Source organism: Alligator sinensis, unplaced genomic scaffold (assembly GCF_000455745.1).
Source record: "Alligator sinensis unplaced genomic scaffold, ASM45574v1 scaffold154_1, whole genome shotgun sequence".
Taxonomy (NCBI): Eukaryota; Metazoa; Chordata; order Crocodylia; family Alligatoridae; genus Alligator; species Alligator sinensis.
This window is the reverse complement of record NW_005842072.1, coordinates 646,541-668,986: the sequence shown is the minus strand read 5'-3', so window position 1 is coordinate 668,986 and position 22,446 is coordinate 646,541. Positions and strand designations below refer to the sequence as shown.

The window sequence follows — 22,446 nt, the reverse complement described above, 5'->3', positions numbered from 1 at the left end:
AAAAAAGGCATCAGGGCAGAGAACCCCGAGCCCACAGTAGGCAGCCCGGATTCTCCCTGCACAGAAATCTGAGGGGGAGCACATGCCCTCCCATGCCTCACCTGTCCTGCTCCCTGCCCTGGCCCCGGGGTCCCATTCACTGCCTTGGCTGGGCAGTGCCCCCAGCCCCTGCCTTGCTTCCTCCCTCACCATGAGGGCCTCGATTTGCCCCCCTCCCCTCCTACCTTTCCCCTCTACAGACTTACCTGCGGGGTGCTGCTCTCCATACTTCGTGACTGTGCTCCTGGCCACATTCATGCTGTGGCTGTGCACATGTATGCAGTGTCCAGGGGCCCTCGCCAGAAGGCATATTTATTGGTATGTTATTGGCTACTCCGTCCAAAAAAAGCTGATAGCAAATAATGTTAATTTTCCCTTAATTGGTGCCCATCCGATATGGCACTGAGATATCCATGCACCTCTACTCATAACTGGTATGTTCTGGATTTTAATAATCTGCATTAAAAAACCATTACAAATTTTAGTATGTTTTTAGGTTAACAGTTCTCCCAGTTTTCTGTAAAGTTTTTCTCTTCTGTTTTTTTAGGCAAAGTGTAAAGTTGGAAAAATGGAGTCCATGCTTAATAAATTGAAGAGCACTGTTACAAAGGTAACAGCTGATGTCACCAGTGCAGTTATGGGAAATCCTGTTACCAGGGAATTTGATGTTGGCCGACATATTGCCAGTGGAGGTAATGGGCTTGCTTGGAAGATCTTTGATGGAACTAAAAAGTCAACAAAACAGGTGAGATAAGTGAAGAGAATGTAGAAGGATTTAAAAAGAATGTACTGTTCTGAAAACTGGTTTTAATACTACTGATACATGGAAAATACTGTTGTAGTTGTATATGTGTGCATATATTTGTATCAGTGTCTGTATATGTGTGCATATATTTGCACCTATGTATTAAGAGTCTTTATATGTATTTAGCATATTCATGATCTCCCAGTATTTTCTGTAACCATTTTTTCCTTTTATTGACTTGACCATTATATACATTTTATTTTGGCCTCAAAAAGCATTATACTTTTTCATAGATTGTAGTCGAGAAGAAACAGATAGGGATGTGGCTCCTGAAAATATTTTCTTACCAAACCTCTATCAGTAGAAAGGTTAGCAGAATTTTTAAGGAGATGATCATCTGTGGCAGAACAGTCCTGTCTTCAGTTGTTACTGAACTAGAAGCTCTTCAGATAATAAATTAGTCATTTTTTATTCTGAAACACTTTCTCACAGCCTTGTTAGAATCTGTACTTTCTATTATTCAAGCTATGAGGAAAGATTTCACAATAATAAAAACTTAATGAGGTTACGACTAAAATAACCCAGAAGGAAAGTAGGACAAAGAGGCTTAGTAACCTTTTGAAAGAATGGAAGTAAAGTTTCTTCTGGAAAAAGAACAGATTCGTTTTGGAATGCTAACTATTGTTTTAATGGAAGAGAATGTTCTACTTCTTGTTCCAGAAAAAATTCAGTAAAGTATCATATATGCTATGCCTGTATTCAAGTATTGCGGGGTGGCAAATATTTGGGCCCAAGGGCCACATAGGGAGTTTTGGTGACCTGTCGTGGGCCAGGTTAGCACTCTGCCTCCCCAACCCTGCGTAACAGCTTACTCGCTATGTGGCCCAGGGCGGGCCAGGTAGGTGGGGCTGGGGTCGTGGGGCAGTAACAGTACAGGGCCAGGGTTGAGCCATGATCTGCTGCCTGCACGCCCCTGCGATGGGTGCTGGCTCTGTGGGCAGGGATGTGTAGGGAGCGGATCACAGATCTTCCTCTGGCCCTGGCCCTGTGCTGTCACTGCCCACTGACCATGGGGTCTCCATGGAGACAGGCCGGGAGCCACACAAGCGGGGCTCACAGCTGGGGGGGATAGGATAGGGTTGCAGATGTGGGGGGTTGGGTCTAGTATCTGGTAGTCTGGTATCTTGGGGCAGAGGTGTGGAGCTGGGCCTGGGGCAAAGCTGTGATCCACTGCATACCCCTGCCCACAGAAACTGTACCTGTCGCAGGGCCTTGTGGGGAGCAGATCACAGCTCTGCCCTAGGCCCCGTGCTGTCAGTGTCCCGTGATCCTGGCCCTACCTACCTGTCCTGCACTGCTCCTTGCCTGCCCACAGCCCCATCCCATCCACCTGGCTGTGTGCCTTGCCTGCCTGGGTCCCACCCCTGGTGCTGGGTGTGGGGCAGATGGACCCAGGTTACCAGGCAGCAGGGCTCAGTCCAGCAGCAATTGCAGCCAGAAAAAGCTGCTGCTGCTGGGAAGCGAGTCTAGCCCCCATGCTGCCACAGCCCTGCTGTGTGCCCAGGGGCAGTGGGACCAGCCGAACATGCCATGGCCTGGGCTACCCCCATGCCTGGGCCAGGCAGGACCAAGGGGACCCACTGTGGGCTAGAGAAAATCCCTTGGTGACTTATTTTGCCCACCCCTGAATTATTGGATATAATAGCTTGATAAACTCTATTACACAAAGAAAACCTCTGCATTAAAAGAACCTTAGGATTACTGTCAGGCACTCAGGTTAGGAAGTGCCAGCATTAAAGCTGTCCGTGCAGTCTTAATTTGATTCTCCTGGGTGTATGCGTAACAATACAGATATGTGACATGATTACATACTATTTTTCGTGCAAAATGGTTGGTTCAGTTAATAAGAAGCTATTTGATCATTTGTTTTCTTATTTTTAAATGTATAGTTCTAGGCCTTGTTTATTGCATGATATTCAAAACCTCCTAAGATGGAATGATTAATTTCCTCATGGAGTCTTTGGTGATGCTTATCACAATAGTATTTGATCACTTGACAGACTGTAACAAACTATTTTCACAACATCCCTGGATGATGAAGGGGTGTGATGCTCTGCATTAACAGATGGTTAGCTGAGTTACTGAGACAGTAAGGTCAAAAGTATTCATTAATTTTGGGTACCCATTTTAAGACATCTGTGGCCTTGTATTCTTTTCAGATCAGTGAGCATTTTATATCTTCAGAGAACATTGACTTCTGCTGCAGCTGAAAGCACCCAGTACACTTGCAAATCCAGCCTTGGAGTCTTGAGTCAGGTTACCAAAGAGTAATGAACACATAATTAGCAAACCTCTATGAAAGGCTGATTTAATATTCTGCCTGCCATAATATGTGAGCTCTGTGACAGAAGCAGGGAAAAAATCTGTTTCTTAAGAGTAGCATTCAGCCTAGGACCATCATTTTTACAAGGTTTTTCTTACAAACTAACGGCAATTTCAAAATAACACAATTTTGTGTAGAGTGATCATTTGCTGGCCCACGTCATAGGTATTCCAGCAAGTCAGAAAATTTTTGACAGTATCGTAAAAGAGGTGTTTTGGTTCCTGTGACAGCCACCCTTCTGCCCGTAAAAAACCTCCTTCAAGGGCCCAAACGAGGGTATTTATATTTTGGTACTGTCCTTCATTCAACATGCTCTCTGGTTTCTGCAACCAGTGTAAATGGGTCCTATGGACAGCAGTCGTTTTCACCACGCAGTCCTGATTCATGCCCAAAAACGATCCATTCTGTGCCCTAAATAAGGCAGGCATCTTGTGGAAAAATAGCATGGGATCCTGAAATCAAACATGGTATCATAATACGTGGGCTAAAGAAGGCTAAACTAGGTTACACAGGCAAGTTTAATTCTGGTGTTCTCTAACTAAACCATTGACTTTACCCTTATGTTCTTTTACCTCTCTTTGCTTATATTCTTTTAACAAGAGTGGGAGTGTGTATATGTGGTTTCCTAGGCTTTTAAAAGCAAGCTTAAAAAAAGGACCCTTTTATGTGCTACACCATGATAAGGCTCGTTATCATATGGTAGTGGTCCGGAAGAGTAATAGCTAGCAGTACTAGCAAGTTTTATCCTATTATGTGGATCATCCCTAGAGGAGATTGGGATTCTTTGCAAACAGCTACTTGCTGACATCAAAGGAATAGTGAGACTCGAGGGAATTTTGGGTTCCATTTAGAGGTGCACCGCTATATTGGTCCAATATTGGATCGGTACTGATATAAAGGAAATTGGCTGTATCAGAAATTGGCCCAATTTAGCCGATAAATGCATGCATGCAGCTGCAGTGCAACACTTGGGCAGTGAGGAGTAGAGCTATTGTGCAGCTGGTAAGTTTGTTGTGGTGGAAGGGGAGGGAGGAGGGAAGGGGCGTGGGGGGGGGCATAGCAACACACCCCTCAGTGAGCTAGGGGGACAGGGGCAGGCACTGCCCAGGTGGGGGGGAGAAGGGGGGTCCTGCCTCTGCTTGCAGCCTGGCAGGGCATGGGAGGGGTGCCCCTGGATCTGTGTGGGGGAGGGCAGACAGGCTGCAGCTGCAGGATGGGGCTGCGCCAGGCTCTTCTCGGTGGGGAATGAGCTCAGGGCAGGTACTACGTAGGGGGATACAGCCACCCCAGATTTCACCACTGGGGCTGTGCCAGGCGCATGGCAGTTCAACACTTGGCCTCCACCCATGCTGTGCTGGGTACATGATGGTGCTGGGAGTGGGGCTGTGGTGAAATCTGAGGTGGCTGCAGCCCCCTCTGTGGCTCCCACTGAGAATAGCCCGGTGCAGCCTTGACTCCAGCCCGCAGCTGCAGTCTACCCACCCCTGCAGATCTAGGTAGTGGGTCAGATGAGTAGTGCAGGTCAGCTCGACTGCACAACATTGGTCTATGGGCCTGATGCAGCACATGGGGCCATGTCATCTGACCATAGATTTTGAAAATTTGGTAATGGGGGATTGGTGGCAGTACTAATTGCCATTGCTCCACTGCCACCAAATTTCTGGACCTCTGGGAAGACCTGAGGTCCAAATGTCATGGCTTCGCAGGCTGCAAGTTGAGCACCTCTGGTATAGAATAAACACATTGTTTCTTTTTTACACTAAGCTAAGGGTCTTCTTGAAAGGGCAGAAGAAATACAGCTTATTCTTTCTTTTTGGAACGTAACAAAACTAATAATATGAAAAGAAAAATAGAAAACTTAGATTTGTTTCTTACTTGAATATGCTTTCTCAAAATGAGTCTAAATGAGACGGAAATACCAGTTTCCTCAGTGTAGCCTTTGTAAAAGTTTTTGAGAGGCTTGTTAGTCATAATCTACAGAAGGAAAAAGAAAGAGAAAAGCAAGCTAACTTTCAATTACAGCATCAGAATTTGAACCAGGGTTTTTTTGGTGCATATGGCATAAAATCCTAAAATTGTTCTGCTACCTTCAGATCACCTATGGGTTTAAAGTAATAAATCCATGCAAGGAGAAAAGTGTGTTCTAGGGGCCTATACTTAGCAAAATGTTTTTGCCTAGCAGTTCTTTTTCTATTAGAATAGCTGTACTATTTTGATTTTTGTATCCTGAGTATTACCCCAGTGGCCCAGTGAATCGAGTAAAGCGCTTCATTTTAAATTAATATCAAATTTAGCACATTACTGTTCTTCCCACATAAGCAAAGTGATGTGCAATATGCGGTTAATATAGCAGTTAACCACTTTCAATATCAGAAGTGTTGCATTAGAAACTGAAAGCAAATCACCAGACAGTTTAAACTTTTCTTCTGATTTATATGTCTCTACAATTAGATTAAATTTGCATTTTCATCCATAAAATCCATTGTGGTAACAACTGTTGCAAATCTAAAACGCTTATTTAGAACATAAACATGCAAAGTACCATACTGGGTCAGACCAGTGGTCTATCTAGCCCGGTATCCTGCCTCCAACAGTGACAAGTATTAGATGTTTTAGAGGGAGAGCATATGTACAGGTTATGTCTTGTATAATCTACCTATGATCATACCCTCTCTGGCATCAATTGTCATTTGCTGAGGGATGTCAGAACCTACATCTCTGATGCTTCTGTTTAATAATTATCATTATGTCCTACATGAATTTGTTTAATCCAGTGGGTCTCAACATTTTTAGACTTAGGACACCCGTCAGAAAATGCCGGACCTTTGCTTTCACTCTTTTTACTATGAAGAAGTAATAAAGCAATTTTTCTGCTGCAAAGGACTCAGAAAGACCATAACATGTCAAGAATGTTTTTGACATTATGGATTTCTATTTGAAATCCCTGGATTTATCTTGTGAATCATGTGTAGGTGTTTGTACGTGTAACAATGCTAATACCACATGGCACCCTTGAAATGATGTTTGACTCCCTGGTTAAGCTTCACTTTAAACTAGGTCATACTATCTGCCTGTATAACCTTCTGTGTCTACACATTGCTCAAGTTAAGTATGTGCTATGTAAAAAAGTACTTCACTTCCTCTTTGCTTTAAACCTTTCTCCTGTTAATTACACTGGGTACCCCCTAGTTCTTGTATTCTTGGATTTGATGAATAACAGTTTCCTGCTCACTTTATTCATTTTCATAGATTTCATAGACATTAGGGCTGGAAGGGACCTCGGAAGATCATCGAGTCCAGCCCCCTGCCCAAAGGGCAGGAAGTCAGCTGGGGTCATAGGATCCCAGCAAGATGAGCATCCAGTTTCATCTTGAAGGTGTTCAATGAAGGCGCTTGAACCACCTCCGGTGGCAGGCTGTTCCAGACCTTGGGGGCTTGGACAGTAAAGAAATTCTTCCTTATGTCTAGCCTGAAACGGTCTTGTAGTAGTTTATGACCATTCATACTCTTCATGATTTTAAGATTTCTATTATACTCCTCCCTTAACCTTCTTTTTTTTTAAACTGAAGAGTCCTAGCCTTTTAATTCACTTATGGAACAGCTGCTGTTTCTCACTATTTTCTAATTCCACTATGCAAAGAACTTTTTCCAGCTATCTAGTTGGTCTAATAAAAGATATCACATTTACCCAAAGAACTTTGCCTGCTAAATTCCACTACGTCCCGCTTGAGGAATATAAACTTGCTTACTGGTTTTAGAGATGTGAACCATCTGCAACAAAAAAAACCATGAAGTAAGTACTGATAATAACTTAGACCAGTCTTAGAATGCCCCAGGTATCACAGATAATTCTTTCTGGTTTTTACTACTTAAAAGCATGGATGCTCAAATGCTGTTGAAGGCAGTACGGAATTGAGATAATGTGGAAGTGTTTAGGTTGTGATCTAGATGATTTATCAACCTTTAAGAATTTATATCTTGTGCTAAAAAAGGGCAGACAAATTATATTTTCAAAAATATCAATGATAAGAATGTACATACAAAATCAGATATAAACACTGATATTTGCAGTTTATTAAAACGAAGTCCTCAGCCATTAACATCTTGAATAGTTTTCAAGACAAGTGCTTGTTAAATCTCAACAAAATCTTCCAGAAGAATTCCTTGGCATAACAGTTGGATTTTAGGGAGCACTTATTACCACAGCCAAAAAAACCTCATAAATATTTTTTAATTTGTTGGTTTAAGTTTGTTTACATGAGCTATTTTAACGAGTTTTAAAAAAAAGCTATTGTGCACCTGTTACTGGGAGATTTCACTTGTAATGACCTTAATAAAATATTTGACAATTTTTACATATTTGCATTTAATCCCCACCCAATATATAGTTGTCAAATATTTTATTAGGGTTGTTTAGTAGCATGTAGGCTGCTTTTTTACCTTTCTTACAGAAACACAAGCCAGACTGTCAGTTTTATCTGACACTGAATTCCTTTGATTTGTCTATTCTTATAAGGTTGTTTGATTAAAAAATGGTTATCTTCCAGCATTTTCAGTTTCTTCATTATTTTCTTTTTTACTTTTTTACGGCGTTCCAAAAACCCAACCTGATTATCCATTTGTAATAGCTTCTCATCTGTCAGTCTAACCTAGTTTTATTCCAAGCCCATCATTTAAGTATCTAAACCCCTCAGAAGTTACTTATACCACTTCATCACTTCCTCCCTTCCATCTCTCTTGTAGTATTGGTTGGAAAGATCAATTGTTTTTGTTTCATAGCTCTCTCTCAACCACTGAAAATTTAACAAGGGTGCTTAAACATAGCTTTTTCTAAGTTGTTCTTAGGAAGAATTTACCGGCAATCCTTGGACTTAAAACACAATTGGTTCCTGAAAACTGTCTTAAGTCAAAACAGTGCAACTCAGAACCGATTCACCACCCCCAGGAAACAATGTTATAAATGGGGGATTGGTTCCTGAACCAAGGGCCCATATCCTATTTGCACCAAAAATAACCCAAAATTATGTACAGTACTCAACCAATTTTAGACAAGTAATGTAGCTGCATTTATTTATTTTATTTATGTATTTATATTGTAAATAGCAGTCATACTGATTTGGAAGGACTTCTTTGAGGTGACTTTGCTGGACTTTTTGAAGGGGTCTTGGTTGGACTTCTTGAAGGGTTCTTGGCTGGAGTCTTTTCAGGAGTCATAGCTGTAGGTTTTTCTGGAGTCTTGTCTGCTTTCTTAAAGAAAGCGTCCAGGGAAGTTTGGACAGATGTTCTCTTCTTTTGCTTGTAAAATTCTCTGTAGTGGCTGTACATGTTGGATATGCCCCTGTTTACTGATGGACTGTGTTCAATGTTGGGGTCATGTCAGCTTCCAAATGTTGAAATGCCTCAGCCAACCCTTGTCAAAACTTTACGAGGAGGAGTCTTCGACAGTGGGTGCATCTTCTTCCTCTGCCTCTTCTTGAAGTTCCAATTCAATGAGGTCCTCATTGGTTAATTCTTCAGAATGTGATGCCAGCAACTCATGAACGTCTTAGTACAACGTCTAAGTTGAGTTCCCTTGCTCATTTCAACAGTATTTGTGGTCACCTCTTCAACAGTGTCTGTAAAGCCTTGGAAGGCGGACACAAACTTAGGACACAATTTTCTCCAAACACCATTCAAATTTGATTGTTTGACTTCACTCCATGGTTCACCAATATTCTTAACTGAATGGTAAATGTTGAAGCCCTTCCAGAATTCTTTCAGAGTTGGTCCACCTTCCTTCTCAATTGCCCTGATGGCCTGGGCAAATGTGCATGTAAGATAGTAGGCCTTGAAGGATGCAATTACCCCTTGGTCCATGGGTTGCAACAATGAGGTGGTGTTGAACCACCACCAGTGGCAGAAACACCACTTCGATGTCAGGATGCATGTCATCAAGGATGGTTGGATGACTAGGAGCATTGTCGAGGATTAACAATGCTTTAAATACAAGATTGTTTTTGCTGCAATAATCCCTGACACTTGGCACAAAATTATGATTAAACCAGTCCTCAAAAAATGTTCTTATTGACCCACGCCTTAGGATTGGATTTCCATATTGCTTGGAGAAATGCCTTGGAATATCCCCTGAAAGCTCTGGGGTTTTCCTAATGGTACACAAGTAAAGGTTTAAGTTTGAAGTCACCTGCAGCATTGGCACCAAGCAAAAGAGCATGCCTATCTTCAGCAGCTTTGTACCCTGGCATGGATTTCTCCTCTTTGACAATGTAGGTTCTTGACAGCATTTTTTTCCAAAAGATTCCAGTTTTGTCAACATCAAAAACTTGCTGAGCACAATACCCACCCTCTTCAATGATTTCAGCCAATGTTTCAGAAAAAGCACAAGCTGGCTCTTCATCAGCACTGGCAGTTTCACCTGAGACCTTGATGTTATGAAAATTGGCCCTGGCTTTAAAACTCATGAACCACCCTCTACCTTCATTAAAAGGCTCAGCATTAGAACTCTCCCACTGTTGATACTTTACATCATCGTAAAGACTCCTAGCCTTTTCATGAATTATGCCTAAACTCACAGGAGCACAACATTTTATTTTGATCCTCCAGCCAAATGATTAACAGTTTCTCAACCTGAGCAATAAGTCCAACACGCTGCTTAGTTGTCACAGTTGACTGCGTAGGACCTGAGCCCATAACATATTCCTGAATTCTTGCCTTATCTTTCAGGATGGTCACGATAGTCATTCAGGGGATATCCAAAGCTCTACCCATTTCAGTTGGGGTCTCACCTTTTTTGGATCTCTTAATTATTTCCATTTTTGTTTCCATAGTACTGTATTACCATTTCTGTTGGTATTCCCTATTTTAAGTAAAGGAAATACTGCTTGAGCTATAGTCTCAGAAACTCAGATCAGCTAAGATATACTCACTGCAGCCCTTTATATTGAAGTTCTCCTGTTTGCAGCATGTCTGTGCATCATTCAAGTCCTTATGACAGTATTTAATTAGAGAATGGACCAGTTTTGAGTCGTAAAGTTAATTTAATTAAAAGGGTTCTTTATAATTCATTTTTATGTATTACAGATTATATTTTAGTTCATATATATTGTTCCAATTGCTGTTAACGTGCTATATGTATCAAGCTGTCTTGCTAAATATACCTATGATTGAAAATAGCACTTGTGCTCATAGTTACGCTGTGTTATTTGTCTGCCTTGTTCTTGAGCTGAGATGAATTATTTTTTAATACAAACCAATATTTTTAACAAATACAAAGACTCGTCTTATTTCTATGGTGTTATATAGATATATCTGCATCAATGAAAGGAGTAGACAAAATTCAGTAAAAGTGCTTTATGTATTTGACACTGATGAGGGGAGATAGGACTTGAAAGCTCAAGTAAATTTATCTCTTTCTTCATTTTGGAGTACGTCACAACAGTAGAGGGCCTCATATAGATATTCAGTTTCTCCTGGGAGAATCACTGCCTTCCCAGGAAAAAACCACAAGTGTACACTCATTCAGTCTTTTTCTCCCAAAGTAAAAATGGTCACTTTGGTCACATCCAGACGAGTGTGGCCGTGCGATATGTGGTGCTGCAAACTGTCTGCAGTGCCATATACTGCACCGTCAGGTGTTCTCTGCACTGCACAAGTGCACTGCGCATGCGTGCGCTGCTCCATTTTTTTTCTGCAAGTTTTTATCTAGGAGTCAAAAAACCACTGAAGAAAAAAAATGAAACCGCACGCATGGGCAGTCCACACTGCTGAAAAGTGGAGCCAGGCTGGCCAGAGCTGCTGTTGCAGCTGCTAGCCAGGCTCTGCCCGGCAGGATCACCACTGCTGCATCCCTGGGAGCAGTGGCGATGTGTAAGAGGTGCACCCCCTGAGAGCGCTGGTGCACTCCCTGTCAGGCCACACTCCCCACTTAGGTGACGGGCGAGGAGGTAGGCAGGAGTGCTGGTGCCCCCCTGTGAGTGCCAGCCAGAATGAAGTGGCCGCGGAGCTCCCAGAAGTGGCTGTGGTCGCTTCCAAGAAGGCCACAGCTGCTTTCAGGTGAGTGAAAGCAGCTGTGGACCTCCCCCCTACCCCTGGTCAGTGCGATTGGCCACGGAGTGGGGGGTGGAACCACCCCCACCACCCCCCTGATCAGCACAATTGGTCCCTCTGGTCACTGACGGGTCATGGGAGGGCACATGCCTCTCCTGACTTGGATGGCACCAGTCGCCCGTGCCTGGGGGGCCCCCAGAGCCCCAAGTAAGGTTACCACCTCCGGGGTAACTTGCCACATGCCAAAGCACACATGGCACAGGTGTTCCCTAGGGATAAGTAGCTGCAGCACAAGCTGCACCGCTGCTACGTGTCCCCAGGGAACCAACTGTCCGCACTCGTTTGGTTGGGGCCTTTGGGGGCAAAATAACCTGGGAACAGCTAGGTTTATATTGCTTCCAGGTAAATTCCTCCTAAGAGAATGTCTGTCTGGACATACCAAATGCCCACTGCATGCAGTATAACTGGTAACATTCCAGAGATTGTGTGTACTTCCTTATTTCCCCTTAAATAATTTTTGCTAAGAGTATTTTCAGATTTAAAATGCTTTTTGTTAATATGGCATACCCCATCAGATGGTTCTCTGAAATAAATTTGAGAGATTTTGAATAAAATTAAAATAACTTAAAGTAACATTTTCTCCTCTGAAGAGTAATTTGTAAAACAAAAAATAAAAAAATATATATATATTTTTTAAATTAATAAGATAAAGCACTGTGGAAAGTAGTGTTCAGTGAAAAAACTTTTTCCCATTTCCTAAATTATTCTGGTGAAAAAATGTAAAATGTTCATGCTACCAAAGTACCATAAGCATGTGGCTATTCTAATATAATAAAAGCCTTAGTTAGTCTGTCTGTCCATCTAGCCATAACACTTTATTCACACTCTGATTGGTTGTCTTGGCAGCCAATCACAATGCTTACTGAAACAACCAATTGGAGTGCTCTGCACAGAGAGACGCTCATGGTGGAGTACTGCTATGACTGCGGGGACTGAGGGGCTGGAGCGGGGGATCAGCCTGCCCCCCGCCCTGCTCCTTGGAGGCAGAGGGCCGAGGATGGATTGGCACAGCCAGTGCAGCCACTTCTTCCGCTGTGCCTGGGGTCATTGCCTGGTGCCAGCTCCAGCTCTGCACTACCTTGGAGGGGCCGGAACAGGGCCAGTCTCAGCTGCACTGGAGGGCACGGAGCTCCATCCCTGCCTTCTGCTGCCCCCCCCCCAGTCATTCTTGACCGGCAATTTGCTAGTTAATGTATAATGAATTATGTCTTGCTTTGCTGAACCATATTTTGTTTAAATGTTTTATTAGCATTAATTGCTAATAATAACAGAATTTTGTTCCTTATTTTTAGGAAGTTGCTGTATTTGTCTTTGATAAAAAGTTAATAGACAAGTATCAGAAATTTGAAAAGGATCAGATTATTGATTCTTTAAAACGAGGAGTCCAACAGTTAACAAGGCTTCGACACCCTCGACTACTTACTGTCCAACATCCATTAGAAGAATCCAGGTAAATGTTAATGAAATTATAAGTTTGCACTTAATATTTGTTTGATAAACCCAAAGCTCTGGGGTATTTGAAGCACACAGTTAATGCTGATGGAATAATAGTTTCACTCCCCCTGAGAGTTTTAACTTTATCTGCCTCACATTTGAAACTTATGGCAATGTGCTTATTGAATCTTCCATGAGCATGGTATTTTTAATCACAGTTACACTGGTGTGAAGAATGGGTGAAATCTAGCCTCTAATAGCAGACTTATTTTAAAGTTTCCCAGCGAGAGCACACTTTTTTCTTTTTGTAAAACTCTACGAAATTTTCACCTGAACCAGCAGATTTGTCAACCTGTATTTTTCCTAAATCCATGCTTTTCAAAAGAAGAAATTAAACTTCATACTTGAAATGTTAGGAGGGTTTCAGCATTCTGCTTATGGAAGTCTGGTAAAGTATAACAAGACTATTTGTAGCTATAGCCGAGAGGATAAAGGGTGAATCTATCTTGACTTGGACTTTCTGTCTGGAGATCAGACAACATAAGTTTTTGTTATGAAGGAAAAATTTATGGACAGTTACTCAAAGGAGAAAGTAACTAACTTATCTGTATGGTAAATGGAATTCTTCACACTACGTTGTTTCATGTTCATATTCCTGTTTGAGTCTGTATCCTTTGGATTCTGAGATGGAGAAGGAAGTGATTGGCTTACTCCACTATTACTTTCCTGGTACTGGGCATTGGGACATTTAGAGTGCTGGCACAGCTGCAGTGAAAAGTGCTGGCCACACAACTCTCATCTGAAGTGTATGGGCACTTGTGTACCATAAGTGAAATGTGTGTGCACAAGTTATCTTTAACTCCAGTTACCAAGCAAGTAGATAACTTTTCAATATGGATTTTGCCTTGAGAGAAAATGAAAGGTAGGCCATGTTCTGGGTCCATTTCTGTTGTCAGTGTCCACTCTTAAGAAATAGTGAACATGAGTTCTGTCTTAGGGTTCCAAAGCACTCAAATATCAATGGATGATCTGTTCGTTGCTATCTTTTGCAAAGCATGTGGATTTTTTTTTTGGCACCTGTTTTTTATCATGCTCTTCTTGGAACACTGCCCAAAATACAATTTTATCATGATACTGTTTGAAGAGCAGTTGAAGAACATACAGTATGTGGGTGATTTTAATTATTAGGATATTCATTAAAACAAAACCTTGATTTTTCTAGGTCCTAAAGTCACTGGAATGAAGGCTGAAACTGGTAACTGCCAAAATTATCCATTAATTATTATGCCTTTTTATTCATTTTTGGCTTTTGCTTTTTTAACATTCATAAATAATGCTAGGCTTTTTCATCCTTCCCAGTCATTGTCTATTATCCTTGCCTGAAATATAGCAGGAATTCTAGACTCCAGGCTAAAATTAATGTAGGTATAAAACAAGGAATGACTGTCATCCTCTGTTCTGGTATTAGTATTGGATAGTACAAAGTTGAGTTTCTGAAAAGAGAAAGTTTGTAGTTCCAAAAAAAGGGTATGGGCGGCCCATACATCTGTTAGACTGGAAGCCTGAATAAAACTGAAGTTGAGCACCTTCAATTGGGTTTACTGACATTTGCCAGTTGTAGTTTTAAGATTCTTGGAGGCAGTGGTAGATAGAACCAAAGTTGTGGCTTATTCTTTGAGTGAGAAGCTAAAAGCTTGTATGCCTTACTGGTTTTACTCTTGTATTCTTATTTTATTTCAAAGAACAATCTCATACTCTGAGAACCGTGTACCTCTACAGATCTAATGAAAATTTAGACTTCACTTTTCTTTCTTGCCCAAGACTTTTGTACTCCAGTAAAATATTCTTACTGTTGTCTTTAAGTTTCAGTTTTCCTTGTTCATATTGCTGTTATGTTCTTGCATGGAATTTTCAGGTTCATTCTTACAGCGGGCATGTGAACTACTTAAGGCGTTTTCCTGTAGATTTCAGAGCATTTCATATTTAAGTTGCAAAGACTTGTGTATCCTTTACATCATGCAGCTGAATTGTAACAATGTGGATCCTATGAATAGTTTAGCACAGGCAGAACCAAGCTTGAGCAGCAGCGTGTAGAGCAAAAATCCATTAGTGCTATGTGGAGGAGAAAGGAACAGTCATTAGGATCTGTTTAGTAAGGGAGATGAGAAAAGGGAACAGAAGAATCATTTTTATTGTTGTCAGAGAGGTAACATCACAACACGTTAAATGGACAGGAGTGTTACAACACTATATGAGAGAAAGGAAACCACAAAAAGAGGAAGTGAGAGTATCTCAAGGAATGAAGAAAGCAGGTAAGGTAGGCATGATTATGCTGTGGTTGCAACTCTCTGATGTTACTTTGAATGTTTCGAGCACCTAAGTAATGCCTGCTTCTACAATAAGAAATTCACGTGTGCTTCATAGACAAGTTAAAGTAAAGGCACAATGGGATTTGGTTCAGGAGGAAGAAGACAGCAAAGCAGAATACATTGGATGAAGATGAAAGGTGAAAGATGCAGCACTGATATAATAGTGGGAATTTTATTATAGGCCACCAAATCAGGAAGAGGACGTGGATGAGGCATTCTTCAAGGAAATGGCAAATCTATCTGAAAGCCGTACAATGGTGTTGATGGGAGACTTCAGTTTTGCAGACACCTGCTGGAAGAATAATGCAGCCAAACAAAATGTTAGACTGGTTCCTAACTTGTGTGAGGGACAACTTTCTGTTCCAGAAGGTGGAGGATACAACTAGGAGATCATCCATCTTGGATCTTGTCCTGACCAACAGGGAAGAACTGGTGCAGGGTGTGAAGGTGATGGATGACTTGGGAGGAGGGAATCGCAATGTAACAAAATTCCAGGTCCTGAGACGGGGAAAGCACGAGGTCAGAAATGTTACGATGCTAGATTTCAAAAAGGCAGATTTCATCTGACTTGAGGAGTTATTAAGTATTATCCCATGAGAAGACGGACTGAAGGATAAAGGCACCAAGGAGGGCTGGAAGCTTCTAAAGGGCACAGTTTTGGAAGCCCAAGAAACTGTCCCCACACAATGGAAATTAAAAGAAGAATGGCAAGAGACCAATGTGGCCTCCCAAGGAGCTTCTAAAATCCCTCAAATGTAAAGGAAAACATGCAGGCAATAGAAGAATCTGCAGGACATTAAGGAAATAGGTAGAATCTGGAGGGACAAAATCAGGAAGGCAAAGATAAGGAACAACCTGCACCTGGTGAGGGAGGTTAAGGATATCAAGAAGAGGTTCGATAAGTATGTTGTCCAGAAAAGGACCAAGGAACCTGTGTGAACAAGCCAGGGGGAACTCCTAACAGAAAATGCAAAGAAGGCAGAGATACTCAACAGCTACCTTGCCTCAGTCTTCACAACAACAAAAAAAGCTGCAGCCAGACATCAATAAGGATTACCTGGCTAAGGAAGGCAGGAAGCTGAGGGAGGAGATTAATGAGAGATGCTCAGCTTTTGATGACTGAATGAATTCAAGTCAGCAGAACCTGATGAACTTTATACCAGGGTCTGAAGGAACTGGCAAAGGAGATCTTGGAGCCCTTGGCAAGGATCTTCATGAAGTCAGGGGAGATGGTTGAGGTACCAGAGGACTAGAAAAGGGCCAACATAGTGCCCCTTTTGAAGACAAAAAAGAGGCCCTGGGGCACTACAGACCAGTTAGCCTCACCTCAGTACCTGGGAAGTTACTGGAACATATTCTAAGGAAAACCATTTGCAAGCATCTGGAGGAGGAAAGGCTGATCACAAACAGCCAACATGGATTTATGAAAAACAGATCATGTTAAACAAACTTGATTTCGTTCTTTGACAAAGTAACTACTTGGGTGGATGATGGGACTACTGTGGATATAGTGTATCTGAGCTTTTAACAAGGTCCCACACAACCTTCTCATAAACAAGTTGGAGAAACATGAACTGGACAAACTACTGTAAATTGGATAGAGAATTAGCTCAATAGCAAAAAGCAAAGAGTAATTCATGACAGGTCCATATCAGACTGGTAGGTGGTTTTGTGTGGAATTCCCTTGGGCCTAGTGCTGTTCAGCATGTTTATTAATGACTTGGGTCCTGGCACAGAAAGCTTCCTAAGCAAGTTTGCAGACTACATGAAAGTGGGAAGGATTGCGAACATGCTGGAGGATCTGAGTGTGGTTCAGAAGGATCTTGACAGATTGGAAAGCTGGGCTAGAGCTAACAGGATGAAGTTCAATGAGGACAAATGCAAGGTGCTACACCTTGAGGGGAATAGTCAAAAACACAAATATAAAATGGGTGACATCTGGCTGAATGGCAGCACAGTGGAAAAGGATTTGGGAGTCTTGGTAGACCACAGACTCACTATGAGTCTGCAGTGTGATGCAACCATACAAAAGATGAATGTGGTTTTGGGATGCAGTCAATGCTTCTGTAAGCATTAGGTGCAAGACATGAGGGTTAATAGTGCCTCCTATACTGCTTAGACTTTACCTGGAGTACTGTATGTGGTCCTGGACTCCACATTTTAAAAAGGATGTGGAGAAGTTAGAGAGGGTCCAGAGGTGGGCAACAAAGATGATCAAGGGCTTGGAAATCAAGGTATGTGAGGAGAGGCTGAAGGAGCTAGGCATGTATGTACAGTTTGCAGGAAAGGTGCTTAAAGAGGGGACATGATAGCAGTCTTTAAATACTTGATGGACTGCCATAAAGCGGAGGGAAAGCACCTTTTTTCTCTTGCTGCAGAGAGTAGGACATGGACCAGTGGCTTGAAGTTGCAGCAAAGTACATTTTGATTGGATATCAGGAAAAAACTCCTTCACTGTTAGAATAATGACACAAGGAAATAGACTGCCTAGGGAAGTTGTAGGGGTGTAGGTTGTAGCAGTGTTGTAGGCAGACAAGTTTCTTTGGGTAAATCTGATATCTTTTATTAGACCAACTCAATAGTTGGAAGATTTTATTTTAGCAAGCTTTCAGGTTTAAAAAACTTTTGTCAGGCTGAGGAAGCATCTGCCGTTGAGGAAGCACACACCAACTGCAGATGCTTCCTCAGCCTGACAAGAATTAAGCAAGGAAGAGCCTGGTGCTGCCCCAGCCCACCCCACCTCCTGCCTGTGGCCCACTCCTTCCCTCACCACTGGGGCCTCAATCTGCCTCCCCCACCCCTTCCCCCACAGATTTACCTGTTGGGGGGCATGCCCCTAAATAATTGTTTCTTTCTCCGCCTCAATCTGCTCCCTCTTCCCTCCCCACAAACTGACCTGTGGGGTGGGCAGGTGCAAGTAGATCTTGGGGTTGCTTTTTAATTAAAAAACTGATCTACCCAAAAAGGTTGGAGACCACTAGTTTAGACTATGGATTGTATAGGACGGTTTGAGTAGGAATGATCCTGCTTCAGGTTGAGGGTTGGACTGGATGACTTCTGGAGGTCCCTTTCAGTCCTTCATCTCTATGATTCTGTGATATGGTGCAAGACCCCAACAATCATACTTCCTGCAATGCCACGTATGCAACATGCAAGAAAGCAAGATCGTGGGATCCTGCATTGGATCCCATCGCTCCATATTGGTGGTGCACTGGTAAGTAGCAAGCTTGTCTCCCTGTGCTCCCCCAGCTGGGAGCCCTGATTAACTGACCAGGGCTCCCAACTGTAGGAGTGCATGGTACTCTGTGGCACTGGGGAATCCTGATCAGCTGAGGCACTCCCAGCCTCTGGATCACATGGGAGTCTTGAAAGGCTCCCACATGCTCCAGAGGGTGGGCACTGGTCCACATAAATATGTGATAGAAACCAGGCACAAAGTTATTACATTTTGTGTACATTTGTTATTACATTTTAATAACTTTGTGACTTATTTCTTGTTTTCTCTTGCCATTAATTAAATGTATGGCCAGATCACTACTTAAGACATGATTAAACAGTTAATCACGTCTTAAGTGTGACATCTGTCAGACGTCATGACATGGAATATTCAAAGGTGTAACATTTTGGTCAACACATACTCCCTGCTAGCCTGAATTTTGATTTGTAGTTATTTATCTTTGCTTTCCTCTCTGATGTAGGTTCTAGGAAATTTACCGTAAAATGCATCATGCATATGAGCAATAAGTAGCTGCATACAGGTGCTCATTTTTACTTGTAAGAATTTATCCAAAATTCTTACTGGTAGAAAAATAGCCTGGGAGCTGGAGCACGCATGCATTCCAGTCTTTTGGCTGGAGAGCAACACAGATGAGTGTGGTATGCAAATTTAATATGGTATAGATAGAAACTAACTACTTTATACCATATGGTAAACTCTGGTTAATTTACCCATGGGATAATTTGTCACTGTGGTTTGATGTGATTCTCTTATGATCCCCTATCAGCACTCCAACTCCTGATAGTTGGTCATTATGCCTGCTGACAAATGTGGACCCCCCCTCACCCCAAACAAAACAAAACCAAACCCAAAAAATAGTGCTTTACCAGAAGAGGAATTGTGTCAGTTTGACGCAGCTTGTCCAGCGTCTGTATAACTCACATGCTTCAGTGGGGCTTTTTGGCACTTTTATTTAATACCTTATTGAATCAAATTTTAGATAAAGGTGCCAAAAAGCCCCGCTGAAGTGCATGAGCTATACAGATTCTTGGGAGCTGGGTCAAACTGATGCAGTTCTCCTTCTGGGTATATATTGCACACAGTGCAGGGGGTGCACTGAGCTGAAAGTAAAGTGCTGTTTTTTGGGTTTTTCTCTCCCATATCTGTAAGCACCTTACAGGACAGTTTACCCCATTATATGCCATGCCTGTTCCCCTTGGTATGGCAGATGAATGTTACTGTGTTCTGGTTGATGTCTTAACAAGTTACATAAATACTGCTTCATTCAGAATCTAGCCAGATGGCCTAATCCTGCAACTCTTGCATGAATAGTCCTTTGTCCCCCTACACTATTGCTGGATCAGGAAGGGGAGAGTATTTTATTCTGTGTGAAGCACTTTGCATACCTTTACTACACAAACATTAGAATTAGTCACAGTAAGGTGCTTTATTTTCTATCTTGATTTCTTGGGGGCTTCCAACTTATCCTTTCATCACAATTAAATTATTTTTAGTAGGGGTTGGCTGATAGAGATTTTTGGGGGCTGATACCGATTTTTAAGGAGGCATATCGGCCAATACCGATATGATTTCCAATACAGCTACGTGCATTTGGTAAGTCTGTTGTGGTAAAAGGGGAGGGGGAAGGAAAGGGGCGTGGGGAGGGAGGATCAATGTCCCCCATGGTGAGGGAGGGAGTGGGGTTGGGGCTATGCCCCTTCCTCCCCCTCCCCTTTCACCACAAGGGGCTATGCCCCTTCTTCCCCCTCCCCTTTCGCCACAACAGACTTACCAGCTGCATGCAGCTCTCCACACTTCCAGGCTGTGCTCCTTGCCACCTGCATGCTGCGCTGTGACTGTGTCATGCACTGGCATTTATCTGCCAAATTATTGGCCATATCAGGCAGATTTCCAATATAGTCCATTTTCTTTGTATTGGTAACAATCGAATATCGGACTGATGTATCGGTGCACCTCTAATTTTTAGATGTTCAAAACCTATTTTTGTTTAGATGCTACGTTTTATATAATACAGAATGCTATGCTAATATATATTATGATGGTGTACCTATTTTTTTACAGTAGTTCTAAATTGAGACCAGAAACTTTATTAAGTACATGTACTAGAAATGTTGATTTCCTCTTTCCTTTTTTAGAGATTGCCTGGCATTTTGTACAGAACCAGTCTTTGCAAGTTTAGCTAATGTTCTTGGCTGCTGGGACAACCTACCTTCTCCTTTACCACCTGACATTAAGGAATATAAACTTTATGATGTGGAAATGAAATATGGCTTGCTTCAGGTACATCAATTATCTTTACAATTTTTTGCCTCTCGTGTTCAGTACTGCCAGTTACTGTTTTAGATAGGCCTTAATCTAGCTAGCAGTTGTACACAAACTTAACTCTACATGCATGAATCATCCTGGGTTACTATAAGCACATATGTAACTTTTTAAAGGATTGGGATTTTATAATTTGTCTGAATTTGTTATCGATGTTTGTTAGGAATTACTTCTCTAAAAGCACAAGTTATTTGTGAGAGAGTTAAGGATCGGTAAATTAAAGTCTAAGTGGGCTCAATTCCTTTGATTAAAATGTAGTTGTTCCAATGCACACCTGTTAATATTTAATTTGCTTAAAGGATTATTTATAATAAAAGTATCTGACCATCGCATATGCTTTAATTAATTTTTTAATTAAGAGTTTATAATTTTTATAGCTTTGTAATTTTGAACAAATGGTAGTTTAAAAGATTTCAAAACCAGGCTACGTTTTTAAAATTAGAAAATTGTGTGGGTCATAATGTTTGATCAACTAATTTGCAGACTGCTATTGAGAATCATAGAAAATTAATTTTGAACAAACTTTACAGTGTTCTTTGAAAAGGTTAGGAAATGGCCAGATTAAACTACCAGAACCAATATCAGTTGTGGATATTAAGCTGTGTGGAAAGTACTAGCTTCTGAAGAGCATATTGTACATGAAATAGTTATAACGAGAGAGACCACAATGCTTCAAAGTCCCGTTGTAAACAGAAGTGATAACTGCCAGATGGAATGCTTTAAATTGCTACTATCTCTGCTCATCCTTCCCTGAAAAAGTGAAAATGGATTAATATATTTATCTTTCTTGTCTTCTTTTCCCTTTTTTTAGAAGATTGGTGACGATTCCCACTTTTAGGGGTATAGCTTTTTGGTTTCTTTACCTTTTTCAACAATATTTAAACATGTCACACATTTAAATATATGTTGTATTCATTTCCTTTGTCATTCCCCTCCCACCTTGATCTAGCCAGTGTTCTGTCTTCACACATACAAATTCTGTCTCTCTGCCCTGCTTGTTCCCATCCTCTCCCTTCCCCACAACCATACATATGCAGGTTTTTACCTTCTTTCTGTTGCCACTGCTTTGCTTTCCTGTGTGCTTGGAAAGCCTTCTGTGTCTGAGCACTCTGGTCCTGTCTCCCTGCCTTTCCCTTCTTGCAACTGAGTAATTATGCAATTGCTCCTTCTCCCCGCAATCTGCCGTTCATTTTTCTTTTTTCTTTTAAAGTGATCCACTACTGCCTGCCTCATTCTGTTGTCATCTAACGTGTAAAAAATAAATAAATAAACCAACTAAAGACCCTAGTAATGTGCAGGCTATTCTACTTGCACCTTTCCTCTTGCTAAAGCTACAGAGGCACATAAGCTCTTCTGCATGCTTTTCTTTCCTTCATTTCTTCAGAAAGAACGAATGGCTACCCGTTTCTATTCAGTTTATTTACCTGATGAATGTTCTGCTCATCCTGGATAAGTTCTTCCTTCCGCTTTCCCAAATCCTGTGATCAACATTAGTAACTTCATCAATTAGTTCACCAGCTGCCTATCATTTGCTTGAGATGCACTTATAATTCGACTAACATTGCTGAAAATTTATCTTTTTAGTGGATTTAGATTGAATGGTTTTAGCTAATTTGCCAATTTATGTTTGACCACAGGAAGTAAGAGACTGATGTCCTAGTGTCATACATATTTTGCAAGCATTTGAAAGAACGTGTGGCAAAAAGCCCTTGATTTTAATTAATTAACTTATTTATTTATATTAATGCTAGAGGCAGGGATTTTTGTTGGTGATACCTTTTATTAGTTGGGCTGTATGGTTGTATTGCATTCC

The 22,446-nt window shown here is 41.6% G+C and overlaps 1 protein-coding gene across 5 annotated transcripts in view; it reads left to right on the top strand.

Moving 5' to 3' along the window:
* The first annotated feature begins 590 nt into the window (after positions 1-590).
* SCYL2 (SCY1 like pseudokinase 2) overlaps positions 591-22,446 on the top strand; it is a 47,022-nt gene continuing 25,166 nt past the window's right edge. For 4 of the 5 annotated variants that reach the window (XM_014519953.2, XM_025204191.1, XM_025204193.1 and 1 more), the window contains exons 1-3: positions 591-784; positions 12,563-12,720; positions 20,447-20,591. In XM_014519953.2, the coding sequence (XP_014375439.1) occupies positions 608-784; positions 12,563-12,720; positions 20,447-20,591 (480 nt within the window). In that variant the 5' untranslated portion in view covers positions 591-607. Of the gene's footprint in view, positions 785-12,562; positions 12,721-13,926; positions 13,960-20,446; positions 20,592-22,446 lie in introns of those variants that run through there. The other variant, XM_025204192.1, reaches the window with a different exon arrangement.